The 19,908-nt window shown below is 41.1% G+C and overlaps 3 protein-coding genes across 4 annotated transcripts; 1 reads left to right on the top strand and 2 right to left on the bottom strand.

The window, feature by feature from the left end:
• Positions 1–689: 689 nt before the first annotated feature.
• ppp1r3da (protein phosphatase 1, regulatory subunit 3Da) lies at positions 690–3,013 on the bottom strand. Of its 2 annotated transcripts, none has more exons than XM_069689029.1 (2): positions 2,861–3,013; positions 690–2,247 (listed from the first exon to the last, which is right to left on the bottom strand). In XM_069689029.1, the coding sequence occupies exon 2, from the start codon at positions 2,217–2,219 to the stop codon at positions 1,299–1,301; it is 921 nt and encodes a 306-aa protein (XP_069545130.1). In that variant the 5' UTR covers positions 2,220–2,247; positions 2,861–3,013; the 3' UTR covers positions 690–1,298. The 2 variants fall into 2 exon arrangements, with proteins under 2 accessions (XP_069545130.1, XP_069545129.1); XM_069689028.1 differs by lacking the exon at positions 2,861–3,013 and adding an exon at positions 2,558–2,785.
• A 22-nt stretch (positions 3,014–3,035) lies between these two features.
• On the top strand, positions 3,036–6,918 carry fam217ba (family with sequence similarity 217 member Ba). The gene is made up of 4 exons (XM_069689027.1): positions 3,036–3,548; positions 3,647–3,746; positions 3,903–3,967; positions 4,067–6,918. The coding sequence occupies exons 1-4, from the start codon at positions 3,442–3,444 to the stop codon at positions 5,502–5,504; spliced, it is 1,710 nt and encodes a 569-aa protein (XP_069545128.1). The 5' UTR covers positions 3,036–3,441; the 3' UTR covers positions 5,505–6,918.
• Positions 6,919–8,374: 1,456 nt separating this feature from the next.
• ttll9 (tubulin tyrosine ligase-like family, member 9) lies at positions 8,375–12,743 on the bottom strand. The gene is made up of 13 exons (XM_069689155.1): positions 12,242–12,743; positions 12,068–12,151; positions 11,776–11,887; positions 11,506–11,691; positions 11,301–11,369; positions 11,109–11,199; positions 10,899–10,939; positions 10,726–10,813; positions 10,392–10,450; positions 10,076–10,272; positions 9,521–9,634; positions 9,078–9,202; positions 8,375–8,864 (listed from the first exon to the last, which is right to left on the bottom strand). The coding sequence occupies exons 1-13, from the start codon at positions 12,292–12,294 to the stop codon at positions 8,803–8,805; spliced, it is 1,281 nt and encodes a 426-aa protein (XP_069545256.1). The 5' UTR covers positions 12,295–12,743; the 3' UTR covers positions 8,375–8,802.
• Between the last annotated feature and the right edge of the window lie 7,165 nt (positions 12,744–19,908).

The following is a 19,908-nucleotide window of genomic DNA, read 5'->3' as shown; positions in this document are numbered from 1 at the left end:
CACTCAATAACTATAAAAAAATAATAATAATAAAAAAAACATTTAAAAAATCGTCGAGGAAACTTGATCAGATTGGATTATTCTCATGGTTTTACTTACTGTGGTTTCAAATGTCGTTAAAAAACATGACATGATGCATGTTTTTTGGGGGGGACAGTTTTCATTCCGTCCGCTTCCAAAACGCGCGAATTCTTCACGTCAATCACACGCAAGCACGTGATTGGTCTCGAGCCAACCAGGCTCCTCCTCCCTGGTCCGCTGGCTCAAGATGTGACTGACCTACAAGATGCTCTTAACCTAACCACCAGACCTGCACAAAGAGATGGATCTCTTTATACGGGTCTAATAAATGTCTTTATACGAATTTTAACCTGACTTCTTCCCAAAACAACCTAACCAACACGACAGGTCACAGAGTCTGATGGGTCACCAAATACGATGCGTCACCGCAACTTTCTGTCCCTATAATACAGTTAAAACAAGGCATCGCTTTCACAAATATAAGACAGTTATTTTGTTAGGAACAACTACATTTCCCTTGAGCTATACCGTAATTTATTCCCAGTTAGGAGTCATATACAGTCAATGGGAGAAAACCCTTGTTACAGACACTAATAGAAAATAGCTAGAGGATGTGGGTCTTCAGCTTTCTGTAAGAACATAAATGATACTAAACAAAATGTTGAAAATGTTGTTGAACACATTTTATTTTTAAACAAAATAAGCATTCATATTAGATTTTTTTTTAAAGTTATTCAGATTATATATATATATATATCATGTGCTTTGGCCATTTGGTTTGACAACATTTAACTCCAAAATAAATTCTGAATACGGAGCAAAATGGTTCAGCAGACCAAATTCCTGTATTGTATAAAATTATTTATGTCAAATATCCAGCTGGAAAAAAGCAGTGGACCAAAGTGCATTTATTTCAGTTTTAAAGAATAATGATGTAATAGTCTGTGGGTGTCAATTACATTTGGATGTGCCCACACTGAAGTGCATGTTTTCATTAGCTAGGATGATTTAATAATTCAGCGCAATTTTTTTTTAAAAACAAAAGCAGTGTAAAAGTGTGAAACAGTGGCAGGCATAAGTGCCCTGGTGTTTGTTAATTTCTCTCTGGTTAAATGTGCCCATAGTTAACAGTGTATCTTAAATCTAACTTGATTCAAATTGACCCTATTAGCACTAACAAAATTAACATTTTTGTTGCAGTCATACTCTTTTACAGGTTTAGTTGCCAGCAGTCCTAAAGTGTTCTAAATAGATTTCTTCCATCTTTAGTGTGCATCCTAAAGGAAGTGCACCATGCTGTCCTCACACTCTTTTGGCACAGTGAGTTTGTAGTTTTGGCAAACTAACTTGTAATTCTGTCGATCATTGTTGTCCCAGTATTCAGCCCCACAGACTTTGTATTGAATGGCAAACTCTAGCACTGCTCCTGGCTGCAGGAACGGAGGGACAGGCAGATGGAAACGAAATGTATCACAGCTGAATTGCCCCCCTCCTCCTTCCCCGGTCTTGGTGGTGGTGGACACCCAAGAGGCCTTAGCTTCTGTACAGCTCTTCCACTCAGTAAATGAATAATGGGCTGTGACATCTTTCTTGAAGTCCAGATTGAGGACCTGGGTGATTCCGATGATCCCCAGTTCAAAACACAAGACTCTCTCCAGACACACTTTCTGCTCATAGAGACGCTGCAGGAACCCTGGCTGGTCACCAGGTTGATGGGCAAAAACTGGCTTTAGGTACGGCAAGGAAATCTCCAGATGTCTTCCATCTGCCATCTCTGCACCCATCAGCAATCTAAAAGTAACATGATGTGGCACAAATGGATCCTCTCCCGATTTAAAAATCTTGATGTCTTCCAGGTCCAGTCCCAACGAGTCCACAAAACGTACACCAACATGGCTGCATTGTTTCCTCTTTCCTGTGGCAAGAGGCAGAGAGTGTGATCGTTGCCAGATGATGGGTTTCGGCATGGGTTCACATGAGACCCTGCGGTGGAACTCTTTTTCCTTTGGCTGAGAGACTCTGGGGCTTGGGGGCCGGATTGGAACTGGCTTCTTCTCTGCTTTTGGTTTGTTAGCTCGAAGCATTTCATTCAGGTTGATAGTCAAGCAGGGCCTCGAGACACTGCTGAAGCTGGACATCGGCTGCTCTGATTTTGAAGGGGGAATCCTCTCATGTCCAATAAACCATCTTCTGTCCATGTTCGGTGACAAATTGTGCTCTGCTCACCTGTGAAGAAAGTTTTGACATGCTAGTATGTCACAGTCCTTCTCAAAATTAACTCTAATCAAAGCTGTAACATTAGTGTTCTCTTTTTACCCCCCAAAAAACAATGATGTTGCCCTGCAACTTTGACAAGAACAATACATTTATGTTGTAAATCTGACCACACAAATACAGTCCCAAGACGGAGTGGGCGTGTACTCTGAGTACGTGCCTGCATGCACACAGTCTACTCCTCTCTGCCTGAACAGTTGTAGCATTATTGAAGTTGCCTGCAATCTGGCTCAATAAAATCAGACTTTGGCATCAACCTCACCACGTAGAGATATGAAAGCGTTGGTTGTACATAAGCTGCAGGATGTAGCCGAGCCTTGATCCACCATATATTTATCAAAGCTGCGCATTTCCGTGCGTCATGAAGTCTCCACTATCGCTTGCCATCCTGAAACCTGATTTGTAAGTGACAGCAACCTTCACGGCTCTCCGGCCCACACACATGTCTCTGGCGTGAAGTCGGTGGAGATCAGCTAACATGCGCGCAGTTAACAGGAAACTACATACGGGACAGACGATCACTGACGTTGCCTGGGTGATTGAGGAACCCAAGATATACACTTACATGTTAGTGCCTTCTTTTCCACTTCTTTTATCGGACACAGCCTTGGCCGTTTCCCCCCACTTGTGCTCTCTATTATGCTTTAAAGTTAGTGCACTGTCAGAGATGCGTTTGTAGTTGTTTCAAAGAGCGACGGTAATACTCAGACTACTGGTCCCAGGATGCACCTCTGCCGCTCGCTTCGACACAAGCGGAGAGCCAGTCAGCAGCAGGTAAACAAACCTATCTGACTGGGACGGAGAACCAAACAAAGCGTCTGCGCTGTTTCACCGTTTTGCATTTGTAATGGCGAGAAGGATGTCAGTCGAAAAAGAGATACGTCTTCTGTCATCAGATCATTAAAATAATCTCGGATTAGTTATTGAACAGCGAGGCGAGCCGACGACAAACCGAAGGACGTGATTAACCTGCAGTGGAGGAGAGGCTGATATCTGCGCATGATGCATTGCAGCACTTGTGAGAAAATGGGTGTTTTTAGCCTCATTTTCAGGCTTGAGTATCTGATCCGAGATGTCGGTTGGGTTCTTTAGCTACCGTGTGATTTTACTGTGCTGGACTCAAAACAACATCCTCTCTGGTGCAACATGGGGCCCATCATGCAGGAACGCACAGCATCCACGGCACTGAAGCGCGTCGTTTCCAAAGAGAAGATTCGGGTAAAAAATACTGAAAACAGCGCTCCTGTAACCAGGTAGGCCTCGTTTTTACACTGGCATGTCGACGGCAAATTTCAAGCTATCATGTTTAGGTCAGAGGAAAAGCTGGCAAACCACGATCATGTTTCCTCAGTTCAAAGAAAGGTAACAAGACGAAGAAAGCTGCGAGCCAAATGAAGAATGGCCCAGCAGGACCAGGTCAGGATAAGGACATGATGACGACAATGACCAGGGTATGTGAAGGACGACCTGATAAATTCGGGAGAGACAATTTTTCAGCACTATTGTTCTCTGACTGGATCGATTTAAGGGATGATAGTGTTGCAGTATGTGTTGTTGGCTGTGTACTCAAGACAGAAGTAAGAATAGACATAATGATTGTTTTACAGGGTGCACAGTCAAAAGGTGGCAGGGTCAAGTCTGGCCCTTCACGGAATACAAGCAAAGTCTCCAGGTAAGAGAGGGTTACATTCTTTTTGAAAGCTTCACTGCAGGCACAGTAAATCCCTAAATCCCCAACAGCTTTTTCTAAAACTCATCTGTCTCTTTACAGCCCTGAAGAAGAAGGAGATTTGAGGCCTCAACTCCGTAAACACTCATCTGCGCACAGGAAAGAGGAGAAGCGAGAAAATCAACGGATGCCACCACAATGCAGCAGTGAGCTCCACCAAAATCGTGGGGGGATGGGGAAAAATCGGCGAGCACTCTCCCTGCCACTGTCACCGATATCAGGGCTACGACATATGCCGGTGCACCCCCTAACCCACTCCCCAGCCCCCACCCCAGAGGCACTACAGCAGCACTACAACCACAAGGATGATGACACTGACAGTGCCAGTGATCTGTCAGACTCTGAGAGGCTGCCTGTGCTGCCCTCTCCATGTACCCCCTGCACCCCTCCCCACCTCAACCTCCGGGCCGAGGTCATCAACATTGATGACTTTCCCCCGGAAATCCCTGGACCCCATGGGACAGGGGGTGATGAAGATGAGAGTGAAAAACCCAGCTACAGTTACCCAGACTTTCTGCCTCCTCCTTTCAACAGCTGGAGTTTGAGACAGCTGGCAGTGTTTATACATACAGAGGGTCGTGGAGCCCCCCGGCCCAAACCTGTAGGGTCCTTAGAGAAGTACTTGGAGAGGCTGCTGAAGCTGGAGTGGCTCCAGATCCAAACAGTGCAAGCGGAGAGCAGCCGACCACCCGGGAGCCGTCCAAGGCCACAGGGCTTCCCCTCTGCCACCACTGCCCACCCTCCTCGGCCTCACACAGCTCCACCATCCCGACTCAACTCCCCTAAAGGGCTGCGGCAAAGCCAGCGAGCCTTCCCGTTTACCCCTGTCAACAACCCCCCATCACCCGCCGCAGCCCAGCACCAGCTCTCCCGCTTTCCAGTGTGTCCTCACTGTCACAGTCGCTACCCGCTGTGCAATGGGAGCTGCTCTCCTTACGCCTACCAGCGCCACTCACGGCTCAGCCCCCTGCTAGAGCGCAGAGCCCGACCCGGGGTGCCTGCAAAGAGGAGCAGCAGTGAGACCCGAGCAGCCTCCACAGAAGGCAGGAGCCCAGGAGGACAAGGCGGAGGTGGAGGAGGGGCGCAGACCCCAGTTAGCCCCTCAGCTGGAAGGAGCCATCTCAAGCACATGCAGGCCGCAGGCAATGCCCGTAAGCAACCACAGGAATCTGGCACTAATGCAAGCAGCAGAGGTCAGGTGAGGAAAAGTCGTGTACGAGCCAACTCTGAGACAGATGTTAAAAAGGAGCCCGGCGGCATTAAAGCAGCTGGTGCAGAGAAACGTGTTGTTGCTGCAAGTAAGCGAGAGATCGTCACATCCAAAAGAGAGGAGAAGGACTGGCAGAGGGCAGAAGCAGGAGGCCATGCCTCTAAACCTGCCTTGAAAAGAGCTGCGAAAGACCCGTCGTCTCTCTCCAAGGCTCCGCTTAGCAGTAAGCAGAATGGCAAAACAAAAAATGTGCACTTTGTTGCAAAGTAAACCCTATAATCCTGCAGTGTAGTGCTTTACTTTGTGGTCACTTGGTACAGGAGCTTGAACCTTCGCTTGCTTTCTGTGTAATCTGTGTAATACTAACATGTTCTAACTGTTGTACAGCAGTCTAAACCAGTCAGTAGTGTACAGCCTTCTAAAGGTAAAACTATCAGCGGATTGTGCAGCTAGAATACAGACAAAACAGCAAAGAATAACGTGACACATAAATACAACTGAATTATACGCAATGCATTTCATTCAAAATGTACAGTTATAGTCATAATGCTGGACTGTGTTTTGATAGAAGGCTCATTATTATGACCCTGAACACAGCAAGAAAAACAGCTTTTATGTAAAGTAAACTCTATTGCACTGCACATTCATCTCTGTATTCTACTAATGTTAAAATAGGCATAAAATAAGCATCTACTGTCCCACTGGACAGTTTCAGCATCAGTAATCCATAGTGAAGTTTAACTCCGGTCATATTGCATTTTAATCAACAGATACAACCATACTAGCCGTTACTAGAGCAATTTTTGATGTTGGAATGTATGTTTTCAATTCTCTTCCTTTACTTGACGTAGCTTTTTATTGTTTCTTTTTTGCCTCGTGTTTTACAACATGTGTTAAGTTACAGCATCCTAAGCTGAAAGGAACGGAGGCTCAGTAAAAGTGGCAAGGTGCTTCAGTAATGTAGTTTTGATTCAGATATATTTGCGCTATGGTTTTAACATTTTTGGTTCCAAGGGCTTTTCATGTTTGAACAGCTTGAATTGTAGTCTCTGAAGATATACTGTATTTTGCGTGGAGCTGAGCTCTTCCTGTCATTGAAGACGGTGTAATGTTTGCTACGAATGTAAATGCATATTTTTCAAAATTTTATATACCATAGTTATATTTATGAGAAGTGTTGTGGTTGACTTGTACTCATTCATGGTCATTATTATGTTTACATTGTCGCGCACAAAAAGCAAAATATTCTGTGAAAGAGCTGAATGTAACTAACTAACTGTAACTGTGCTGTTACTCCCAGGATTCAGTGGGATTTCAACACATCATAGCTGTTAGGCTGTAACATGTTAACATCAGACATATCACGTCCACATTCCACTGCATACTTGACGTCTATAGAACACTGTGTTTACTTGAGAGTGTCTTATCTGTTTCTTGTGATTTATCATGTGCACTTGATTCATGAGAGTACTACATCAATGTAAATGTGATATGTATTCTGATTGCACATCTTTACTTAATATCCATGTAAATTATCAAAGCCATAGATAAGGGGCCAGGAGTGGCGATGTTATCAGAAATGTGTACATTACATTGAAATGCACGCAGAAAGATTGTGGTATGTATTTTCTCAATGTTGAATGCAAGTATTTGTAAGGCATAGAAATAAATGTTTTGCACACAAGAGGCACTGGTCCTTTGGTCATTATTTGGAGTGCCAAAAAAAAAATTGTACACAGCTGTTTTTGTTTCTGGCACACTGTTTAAAACCATATTTACAAATATAACATAAACACTTACACCCAGGCAGAGTGTTGCTTTCATTATTAAACCATTTTCATACCAGTGTACTTCTCTTTGAACTCCATAGCCTCATGCAGAAAATGACATGGTTTATACAGTGGTGTGAAAAAGTGTTTGCCCCCTTCCTGATTTCCAATTTTTTTGCATGTCTGTCACACTTAAATGTTTCAGATCATCAAACAAATTTAAATATTAGTCAAAGATAACACAAGTAAACACAAAATGCAGTTTTTAAATGAAGGTTTTTATTATTAAGGGAGAAATCCAAACCCACATGGCTCTGTGTGAAAAAGTGTTTGCCCCCTCCTGTTAAAACATAACTGAACTGTGGTTTATCACACGTGAGTTCAATTTCTCTAGCCACACCCAGGCCTGATTACTGACACACCTGTTCTCAATCAAGGAATCACTTAAATAGGACCTGCCTGACAAAGTGAAGTCGACCAAAAGATCCTCAAAAGATAGACATCATGCCGAGATCCAAAGAAATTCAGGAACAAATGAGAAAGAAAGTAATTGAGATCTATCAGTCTGGAAAAGGTTATAAAACCATTTCTAAAGCTTTGGGACTCCAGTGAACCACAGTGAGAGCCATTATCCACAAATGGAGAAAACATGGAACACTGGTGAACCTTCCCAGGAGTGGCCAGCTGACCAAAATTACCCCAAGAGCGCAACGACGACTCATCCGAGAGGTCACAAAAGACCCCACAACAACATCCAAAGAATTGCAGGCCTCACTGGCCTCAGTTAAGGTCAGTGTTCATGACTCCACCATAAGAAAGAGACCGGGCAAAAATGGCCTGCATGGCAGAGTTCCAAGACCAAAACCACCGCTGAGCAAAAAGAACATTAAGGCTCGTCTCATTTTTGCCAGAAAACATCTTGATGATCCCCAAGACTTTTGGGAAAATACTCTGTGGACTGATGAGACAAAAGTTGAACTTTTTGGAAGGTGTGTGTCCCATTACATCTGGCGTAAAAGTAACACCGCATTTCAGAAAAAGAACATCACACCAACAGTAAAATATGGTGGTGGTAATGTGATGGTCTGGGGCTGTTTTACTGCTTCAGGACCTGGAAGACTTGCTGTGATAAATGGAACCATGAATTCTTCTGTCTACCAAAATAATCCTGAAGGAGAATGTCCGGCCATCTGTTCGTGACCTCAAGCTGAAGCCAACTTGGGTTCTGCAGCAGGACAATGATCCAAAACACACCAGCAAGTCCACCTCTGAATGGCTGAAGAAAAACAAAATGAAGACTTTGGAGTGGCCTAGTCAAAGTCCTGGCCTGAATCCTATTGAGATGCTGTGGCATGACCTTAAGAAGGCGGTTCGTGCTGGAAAACCCTCCAATGTGGCTGAATTACAACAACTCTGTAAAGATGAGTCAGCCAAAATTCCTCCACAGCTGTAAAAGACTCATTGCAAGTTATCGCAAACGCTTGATTGCAGTTGTTGCTGCTAAGGGTGGCCCAACCAGTTATTAGGTTTAAGGGGCAAACACTTTTTCACACCACTGTAGTACTTTCAACAAAATGTGTTACATTCATATATTCAGATTTATTTTCATATTCAGATTTAATCAAGGTTGAAATCTTACCAGATCATCCCTGATTTTGTAGGAAGCAATGCCAATGTATTTGCGGTTATTTGCGCTCATTTGAGTCTGTGGGCTCCCAGACAGACACCAGGAGGCCACCATGAAGATAAAGTCTTGCACACTAAATACTGAGGAAGCAGGATAAAAATCCTGCATGAGATTATATCCTCTTCTGGCATGGAAACGTTTTTTGAAGCTGCTTCTCTCTGTCATTCACACACCCTGCAATGAAGAACAGGCATATATATATATATAGTAATAATTAGTGATAATAAAATGATACAGGATATTCCACGTGACCACATGATCAAACACCGTCATTGTAATCGCACCCTTGCACAGTTATCACAATACCTCGCTCAGAGTTTGTCTAATCTCCAAAACTGGAACTCATGCTGCCTCTAAAAGTTTGCATCAACAGCACAGTTAGGTTACCTAAGTGTGTGTTGGCAGTGAAACATAAAGTGCCAAATGTGTGTAGGTTGATATCCTCTCTATAGACAGGCCCATCGTTCCACATGAGATCGTAGCCATCCACCCTTTTCTCCTTGCCAGTCCGCCTAATGAGAAAAAACAGTCAATTAGGACGAAGAACCGGCATAGAAGAAAGAGATAAAAGACTCATCTCATCATCTCTTGTACAGCATTCATGGTGTGATCTGAGGACGTGACAGTAGTTTTTTTTTTTTTTATTGTTGCTACGGCAAGTTGTTTCTTCACACCAATGTTCTCACCTTTCAAATATGTCATAACAGAGACTCATACATACAGACTATTATAGACAAATGAATATCAATAAATAAAATGATTCCTGTAACGAACAGACAGTCTTCACACCGTGTTATCTGAGGAAAAATAGATGAGAAAAAGGCCTTTACCTTCCCTCCATATCAACAACATTCAAAGTGTCTTCCAGCAGTCTGCACTTCATCTCGTAATCCTCTTGACTACTCGGTATGTGTGACGGAGACGCATTCACCTCAATTAACCACCTGCGAAGAGATGGAGGGTGACGACACCCAGCAAACATTTACTTAGCCCCGAGCCAGCGTTGGGTCAGTTCAAGAAGAACAGCAAACAGTTCAATTAGAAATTGTTAGCATTTGTATTGGGCAGAGGTACTGTCATTAGTTTGTGTGTTTTCATTTACAGCAAAATGTTGGCATGCCCGTCAATTTATAAGATATTCTGTACAGATTTATGAGGTAATTCATACATGGTTATTTCTGGAACCGAACACTAGCAGATTTACTGCTTTGTTTTTAAGGATCCAGGAAGGAATGTCAAATGGGTGCCATGCTTGCTTGTCTGTGCATGGACTTTTCTCTGTTTATTTGTCAGCATGCATGCCTTTGTTGTGCATGTTTGCAAGTGAATAAGTGCAGGTGATGATGATGATGCACTGTGTTGGCACTATGCGAGTGAACACTTACGGTTTGAGGTTCTGATCCAGTAGTATGTCGTAACCATAGAGCTCAAAGCAGTGTTTGTCATTTATGATGATCTTCTGTACACTCAGCAGACTGCGGACAAAGATGTTGTCCATCTCTTCAAACAGGGTCTCCACCGTCTCTCTGCCGTGTTTTGCAGTCAGGTATCTTCGAAGCTGTTGCATCTGCCACTTACATCCCTATTTAGATGAAACAATGTGGGAATACAGAGATGATACAGTTGGTTAAAACGGAGACGTTTCAGAAAACTAACAAGAATAAAGCATGTCAGATTGTGTGAGGTTCTGGAATTACGCACCTTTTCAGGATTATAGTCAGGTGCCGTCTTTTGAACGGACACATTAGTGAGGTGCATATCTGAAAAAAAATACTGAGGAGACTTGATAAACTGTATTGATCACACCTTGCACAGGGACGTGGATGAAAGCAACAAAATTAGGAACAACAGCCAACAGAAACTGGGTCAAACTGGGCTATTTCAAACTGACTTTGCTTGAATATTTGATGAACCAAAGGCTAAACTTGTTCAGGGAATTAGTTGTGCTAAAAACTCAGAACTAGACGATCACATGAGTGTATCAGCATTCAAGTAAATTGTGACAAAATTTCATAATACCAAAAAAAAGGGATACACTTGTCATCAATACTGCTGAGGGAAAAGCGGGTGTTGGAAAAGCGGGCAAAGCCGTCTCGGTACAACCAAGCCTTCAAGGGAACATACTGAAATACAAACACACTGATATCAGCAAGGAGCCAAATTTATGTTTTGTATTATTCAGTGCAACTTACATGGCTCAGTACGTACTGATGTGACCAGCACATAGACTCTCAAATCAAATTTCCGGCCTGTGGGGACAAAGAACATAAAAAAGAAATGTAGCAAGGAAACAAAGCTTCTGTTTGTTCACTGACCCTTTAAATCAAATTTGGTCAAATTATTTTTTTGAATATTTGGTGACTTTTTCAAAATGTGGTTTACAATGAAATCCAGTGTATTTTTCTCTCAGTTTATTACCATTAATTAGGTAGGGTTTCTCGATATAGCGTTGTGCCACATAGCTTTCCACTTGAGCTGCATCTTTCTGTTCCTCTGGGCGCGTGCCGTCCTGTGGAAGCACAGTATTATCAATCTGACTATGTGGGTGTCTATGTAGGATGTCTATTTTTAGCAATTTAAACCAACTCCTTGATAAAATGAATATCCTACCTTCTTCCAGTCCATAATGTCTTTCAGTTTCCTGAACAGGAAAATGCCTTTGCCCTGAGATTTTGCTACCTAAATAAACATAATAGTTCATTTTAATGACTTATAGCAAAGTGATAGCTTAATTTAAATTGTTGGGGTCATTCAAATACTGAGTTAAAGATCTGTTTAATGCACTTGGGAACATTTGTGTTCTACTTTATCGAACCGGCTTCATGATCCAGGTGCTCCCTGGGCTTCTGTTGAACTCCTCTACAAAGAGATGATACTCGCTGGGCAGTGCGAAGGTGCAGGGGAAAAAATCACATTTGGACACCCCAATGCGGTCAATATCCCTTTCAAGGTTTTTCTGGTATCTTTTGAGGTTTTTCACCATGAGGTTTTTGCGAGTCAGCTGTGACATAAAACAGAAAATTATTATCACTGTCAAAATCTCCAGAATATGGTCTCTTACCACGCTGGACTGATGCTACCCCACCTCATAATGGTTGCGAAAGTGGTTTATCCTGACATGTTCCTCCATGTAGGTGTGGTCAAAATTCTCCCTGAGCCAACCCACATCACACCAGTTGAAGTCCCACTCTCCCTCACTGTTAGACGGAGAAAACATGTCATACACAAGGCAAAAAACAACAACACAGAAGTTAATGCAATGATTAACACGCAGCCCTTACACATCCATGGATCAATGTTAAACAAAACAAAAAAAACATCGATGGAGAAGTCTGCACCTTACTGAACATCCTTGTCTAGAATATGCATCTACTCACTCTTTGACTTCAACCCAGTTCGGTCTTTTGCGCAGGACATCTTGTATGGTGTTGAGCGGGCCACATTTGTAACGCACAAAACATCTTCCCATAGTAATGACATAGTAATACAGTCAGTGTCAGTAGTACTTACTACAAAAACTCATAATTTGCCAATTTAAGAACAACACCCACCTCTCCTCACACGAACCTCTGTACCCACATGTCTGTAAAGGCGGGGAAAACATCAAGATTTAATCCCATTGATTTGAAATTGAACCCTTACAGCTGCAAACCACACATCAATCAGTAACTCCTGTCTTTTTTTTTTTTTTTTTACAAACTAAGGTTACCTCAGGCTGCATAACTCGGTGTCCCAATCTCTCACTCTACCACCTAATTATTTGCACATTATTCTAACTTGACAGACGCTTAAGTTTCACACAACCAATAACTCATAACGTCAGGTAGGCCTGACACTTAGTAGACACTTTGCTAACGCAAGCTAAGCGATTACATCGTCATTTGTTCACAGACAGCCCGACAAAACAACAAAATCCTACACACGCTTTACGTTTACCTTGTACTTTGACATAGCACACCATGAAATAGTTGCGGAGGGTTACGGTTAAATTATAGTCTATTCAAAGCTACACTAACTAAATTGTAGTGAGCAACAAGCCTCAGAAAGAAAGCAAGAAGTCTAAAATGTTTGTAGCGTGACAAGAGCCGTTGTCACGGTAACAAGAGCCGTTGTCACGGTAACGTCGCCACCGACTGAGAGCAGGTTGTCCCCGTGTGCTTTCCGTAGTGTTCAGAAGTCCTCAAGCGTAATCTTATGTTCAACAACGAGTTTGCTTAAGTAGTCATATCTTTTCAAAGGTTGTCTAAGGTTATATATATATATTTTTAATACATGAACTTTGGAGGATGTAGTTTGAGGCGCTGTTGAACTGTATTGCAGAACATTGTATACACGGACAGCTGTTGTTGTTGTTGTTGTTGTTGTTGTTTTTAGCCTACCTGCAGGCATGTAAACAGGGCGGAAAAATGAATGAGACAAACATGACTTTCAAATCTATAAACATATGGAATCAGTGCAGAATTGGGTTAAAAAACATATCACAAATATAAATGCGTCAATTTTGGGTGAATTAATTTTTCTCTTACTTGCTGGGGTGGCTTTATTCATCACACGTACTCACAACCCTTGTCTGTACCGTCGAATCACCACATGGTGGCGCCAAATCCTCATTTAATTGAGTTGAATGGTGCCCCGACCACCCATGCTTATTTCAAAAAGTGGTATTAGATTTATCAACATTGTTCTAAGGTTATTAAAGTCAATTAACATGTCTGTTTGACAAGAAAATTCAGAAATAAAATGTATCAAATCATTCACTTCTGGGATTTGTAATCTACCATCTAATCATATCTAATATTCTGACAGCTAAAGTATTAACTGTTTTTGTTTTTGTTTTGCTTAAGTATACTTTTTGAAGATTTAAGAAAATTGTGGCTGGAGTGGAGTGACCTAGCTCATAACCTGCCTGAACTTTGAACCCTTGCTCATCAGATAACAGCCCTCTATGGCTCATCACCAAAACACACTACGCTGCACATTCACCCGCTCACACATCACGTTAGTGGATTGTATCAAATCTGTTTATGTTTCCTTCTGACAGAAGCCAGTTTTGTTTCAGTGTGCATTACTTTCCTTTTTTTTTTTTAAAAAAAAGAAAAAAAAAGAATTGCAGCTATGTGTCTCGTTGATTCTTCGGTTGTTGTTTATGTGGATAAAACCATGCAGGGTTGGAGTACATAGTGTGGGATTTCAATCTGTTTCTGAAACTTAACCCAGAACATAAAAACTTTGACATTTATTGTTTTTACCACCTTGAAGTCAATCATGTAAAAAGAGCTTACACCTAACTCAGATTCCTCCAAAAAGGTAAATAAATGGTGGGATCACCAGCTCTTGCACAGACTGCTGTGACCTTTTTCTTTTTCAGCTACCTGCCACTAATCAAATAATCATCCATACCTCAGACTCTGACATAAATGATCATAACAGGCTAGAATTAAGAGGGCTTTAAGTCGGGTTTCAATGTATGTATGTATAGCCAGCTACCAGAGTGTCCACAGTGGTAAAGAACATAAGCCAGGCCTCTCAGTTGTGTAAAAAGTCTGCTCTCCTAACAGCCCAGTCTCAAAACATACCATGCAGATAAACTCCAGAATCAAGTGCTTTATTTGTATGTCATTTCATTGAAATTAGTGAAGAAAAAAATATATATAATTTATATAATTTTAAGAACAGATTTGACTACTTTTGTTGATATTTTTGTTTTACAGTGAAGATGGAGAAGCTGGTGAAATGGTGATCATATCATATTTCAAATCCAAAACAGATGCCTATAAAATGGCAAGTTTTCATTCAAACCTCAAGCCTCAAACAAGAAAGCATGTATCTCGATTTATATTATTCAGTTTCAGAGTTCAAATAAAATATTTTTAATTAACAATGGCTGATTGAAATAGACAAGCATGTGATTATAAATGTAGGGGAGCTGATATCTGATATCTGACAGACAATTCAAATACTATCTTATTTGTAGAATTTCACTTTTTCTTGAACTCAGTGAAAAAGTAATATAAACAGTGCAAACCAGACAGAACATCAGGATCTAAGCTAAAAGTTTTAATTTCTCAGCTGTTCACAGTTACTCCAATATTTTATAAGAGGAACATTTCATCCAACCACAAACATTTTTTTTATTTTTTTATTTTTTACGTTAAATGCTCACTTTGCTACTTTATCCTTTCATAAATTTCAGTATCTTCCCACATCAATTTCAGCCCTTTGCCAAGATTTTCTATTTACATCACAATAGCAGCATTATAAATGACACTTTGTGGTTTTGTGCTTTATATTTGATGGGGGCCTGTGTTTGCCTTTCAAAGCCCAACACCTGCAAACATTTATTTATGAATCCCTAAGAATCAGTTAAAACCATAAATGCCAATTGGAGGTGAACCTCTCAGCAAGATGTTATTCTGAAGCAGATTTCCTGCATGAGCAACAGTTTTGGTTTGGCAGTCGTCCCTCCAGAGATTTTTTTTTTTTATCAATCTAGCAGTAGCTACATGCCTATGATTTTGGCTAACCACTTATGTTTTTTTTAATGTTTTTTTTTTTATTTCACTTTATTAATCCCCGAGAGGAAATTTCTTCACTACAGCAGGGGGCTCTCAGGGGGGGAGCTGCTGCAACAGGCTGCCACTAGCGCGGCGCCAGGTAACCTGATCTGAGGTGCATGTTTTTGGATGATGGGAGGAAGCCGGAGAACCTGGAGAGAACCCACGCAAGCACAGGGAGAACAGGCAAACTCCGCACAGAAAGGCCCAGGACCGGATTCGAACCCGGAACCTTTTTGCTGTGAGGCGACAATGCTAACCACTGCACCGCCCAATACATGGTTTTGTCCTTATGCAACATACAAAATCAGCTCCATTATCACCAATATCTTGGAATGGAAATTGTTTTTGAGGATCAACCCACAATGGTTTCTTTCAAACATGAAGCCTTTGTTTTCTATGGATATAAAGTTAAATTCCAACATTATTGTTCAATTTAAATTGTCATTTTAAATCTAAATTTTTCCTTCCCGGGCCCTCTGCAACTGCCTTAGTTTGACAATGTTGTTTTTACATAAATGTCAATACCACCACTCATTGAAGAATCCCCCAGGTCATACCATTTTCAGTGCGGGTAATAGTCATCAGTCCTGGCGAACCATGTGCTACTCAACAACAATACCACATAGCAGGCAATCTGTGGGATCCAGGACATTAGCTGCGACTCATGTGAGAAGTATCTTGCTGACTTTGGTGTTATAATCCGTCCCTTGGAAGGATGTTCTGTTTGGTAGAAAGTTCAGCTCAGCCATATATATTTCTGCAGAGATTCAATAAATCAGGTCAAACCCTTTTTCACATGCGGAGGAAACACCTCCAATGTGTCACAGATTCAGGTCAAAAAAGCAAAGGCTCAAAGGGGTAAAGCTTTGATCCATGACTGGTAAGTATTTTGGTACTTTCGATAACAAGAGAGATCATTTGTAGCAACATGATCTGAGTTTAAAGTGTAAATATTACTCATGAACAATGAGTGCCTCCATGGCAGGCTTCTGCTTGTTTTGTCTGTTTTAAAGGTGCCCTCTTATTGATTACAATACACCGTTAGATCTGATACAGAGGGTAACAGAGAGTAAATATTGTAAAATGTGAAAGAGAGAGTTGTGGAGCTTTTGTTGATACTAAACTTTTTTTCATATTCCAGGTGCTCCATGTAACACTTCCACTTCCTTTATGTGCCTGATTTTCTTTCCCCCTTATCAGATACAGAGAACCATTTAAAATCAGTCATATTAATTTCAACAGGCTCACATATATGCAGCCTCCGAGATGTTGATGCCATCTATTTATTGTTTCTCAACTCCCTGCCTCAGTAGCTGCACAACACTCCAGGGGTAATGAGTGTGCAAATCCCCAGGCTATGCACTTTCAAAAGGTTTTTCTGACAAAACATAAGAAGAGGCCAAGAATATGCGGTAACCAGAATCTTCCTAAAATGTATTACATTCCCGTATGTCTCCCAGTTAAGGCCAAAATGTGAACATACATGTATTATAACGTGAAACTATATATCTGACCGCTTGAGTGAAAGTGGAAAGGAAAACAGAAGGGAAAAGGTCAGTAGAACAACAGTGTGGGAAACAGCAGATATTTCCTGTTGGGAAAACCTATAGGTCGAAGACACTTTTTTAATGGCACTGCTAATGAACATGAGGTAAATAATTGAAGCACTAAAATGTGTTGCTTAATCCAGTGATGAAGTGAGAGACATTTAATTAAATGAGGCCAACTATTAGGTTCCACACCCTTAATCCATTTTATTGCCTTGATCAGCTAAGTCAAACCAAGGTATCCAAGGAGATTATGCACCGTGTTTATACACTCTAATTTCAACTGCCTGATGATGCCTAATGACCAGCAGTGATTAAATGAACCCACGCTGTAACATCAGATTCACCAGACCAGGTTGCGAGAGGTCCTTCACAGATTCACAAATGATACCTTGCAAGTGTGAGCACATTGTGTGACCGCTAAACCACACACAGTCAACTCTGATAGCGTTCTGTCTCCATAACTCTGGTCAGGAGAAAGAAAACAGAATATGGTCTTAATTTATGTGGAATTCTTTCTGTTTCCCAACTTGGGGATGGTGCCAGAGAACTGAGGTATGGCACAAAACCTTAGCCTTGGGGAATTTGGGAAGGAACCAAAGGGCAGTCACAAGTCAGACAGAGTACTGGATGCCTCTATAGGGAAAGATACAAATCCAGGACACTTACTAAATGTAATTTAAGCAGTGAGAAGGCAAAGGCTTTGGGAGACTTTGGGTTATTATGCCAACACATCTAAATGAAATATTTCCATGAGGGTATGATTTGTTCGATGTAAGTGTGTATTTTCTATGTTTGGCCCAGCCAGTCTCTTTGTGTGAATGTTTCATGCTCTGCAGGAGGGCCTTGCATTTAAACTGACTTTAATCCTACATCTATTAGTTCATCTTGGGACAATTATTTTTACAAGTGACAGAGACAGTGTACAGTCAGACGAAAATATTAAAGAAAATATAAAAAGATTAGCAGGTTTCCTCTTCATACCTGTCATCCAGGTTTTTATGGCAGTCTGGTGTTTGATAATAATGATCGCCGCAGGACACAACTCAAACTGAGAGGAAATTGGAGTTGGTGGCTCAGTGAGGTAAGTTTTCTTTCATAACTGTGATCTAAGCATGGCTGAATGTTCCCCAGCCCATCACCCACCCACCAACCCACCCAGCGGTCATCTCCTCCACGGCTTCCTGGGTTTGTTCGATTTTGTTTTACCAATTTATCAGTATCCAAGAGCTTACTGCACTATTGACCACTCACCTCGGCATCCACCACCTACATTATTGATTTTACTTAAACAACTTCATTTAATAAATCATTCCATCATATTTTGACATTCAACACTTTTGCTTTTCCTCCTTTGTCTAAACTGTGATCCGGTTCGTGACACCTTCAAATTCCTAAAGGTGTTTGTATTTAACTTCCATGGTTAGTTCATGTGGCTGAGATGTGCTGTGTTCATGAACACACTTAAGACTTCTGAAAAAGATATTGTACATATACATCCACAAAGACAGAATGAAAGATTTAAAAAAAACAAAAAAACCAACTAAACTGACTAATAATTTCATCACAAATTTACAGCATTGTAAATGCCAGTTTAAAATGTTACTTATATTGGCTTCAGCGCCATGAATCTGATTGGCGTTTTATATCTGTCTGCAAATCAATCACTGCCTGCTTGGCATGTGTCTCACATTCAGACAGTTCTTTCTGTGGAGCTGAATTTGACTCTATCGCTAAAACAACATTCCTGTGTTGACTCATGAAACACCTCAGCTGCTTTGGCTATGTATTCAGAATCATCATCCTGCTACATGACCTCCTCCTTGTCAACATCTGAGAGATGAGGTGGTATGCCTTGGATTATTCTTCCCCTTCCCATACCCTATCTGTCCACTCCACTTAGTTTAAAAAACTCTGAAGGTACAGACTGTAAGAAGTCTTGTGAAGGTTCTTGTGACCTTCTGAGCTGCAGTGTACACATGTAGGTGGCCCAGTTCTATCATATATGCTGGTTTCTGCGATTTATCAGGTTATTTGCAACTGCATTCAGTAATACTCTCTTACTTCTTCACCAGATGGTTGATTTCAACACACCTTGCAGTTACATGTCCTTATGTTGACAGAAAACAGCAGCAAAGAAAAACACCCCGACTTCAGCCTGTTTTCCTCCTTTGTGTATGATAAATACACCTGTCTAATATGTAGGCACTTTAGCTGTTACATGAGTATATTTCGGCTTCCTCTGTATAAAAAGAAAAGTTAAAAGTATGGGCACCCCTGTGAGTCTCTGCCTTTCCTGTATGAACCCTTACAGAAAAAAAACACGTGAATTTCACAAGTGCAAAAACTCATGATCAGATTTAATCACATGACATGTGAAAAATGTATCATGTCCATGGGAAACATGTGGTTTTGAACATTTTCATGGTGTAAAATATGAAGCCCATATCAATTTCCATGTGAAAATGTTTCCACATTCCTAATTTCCACATATGTGTTTTCATATGTTGCCAACATGTGGCAAACGTGGTATACATGTGATCACGTTTCCCATGTGGGAACACAAGAAACTCATGGGTTTTTCTGTAAGGGGAGAGAGACAGCAAATTTCTTGCACTGCAATCAAAAATCAAGTTTGTAAAATATATGAACTGAGAATACAATTATTTTGATTGCTTACAAGCTTGATTTTTGATTGCGGTGCCAATTTTTTTCTCTCAAATGTTTTTTTTTTTGCTTGCATAATAAAGACACAAAATACCTTCCTACTGCCAGCCCTACATCTTAAACAAACTAAATGCAGCTTTAGCCCAGCTGAGACAGCATCTGCACACAGTAAAACAAATCCACTAAAAAACAAGCCCACCATGTGATGAGAAGTTCAACAAACTATTGATATTTCTGCCACATTAATCTTTCTTGTCTGTCATTGCCTATCTGCTTTTTTTGTTTTGTTTTTGTAATACAGCTTATTAAAGGCATATCATGCATAATGTAAACATCAAGCACAATTACTAGAACTACAAGCTTAAGTCATTAACCACAACTGCTTACAATTTACCTGACCTGAATAAATGAAAACACTGGCTTCTGGCATGTTTGTGTAGACTCGAA

The sequence above is a fragment of the Brachyistius frenatus genome, unplaced genomic scaffold (assembly GCF_029030835.1).
Source record: "Brachyistius frenatus isolate BFR_SWC_R1_liver_20210118 unplaced genomic scaffold, ASM2903083v1 Contig_6, whole genome shotgun sequence".
NCBI lineage: Eukaryota > Metazoa > Chordata > Actinopteri > Embiotocidae > Brachyistius > Brachyistius frenatus.
Note: the sequence above shows the minus strand (reverse complement) of the source record. Positions and strands in the feature narration are given on the sequence as shown.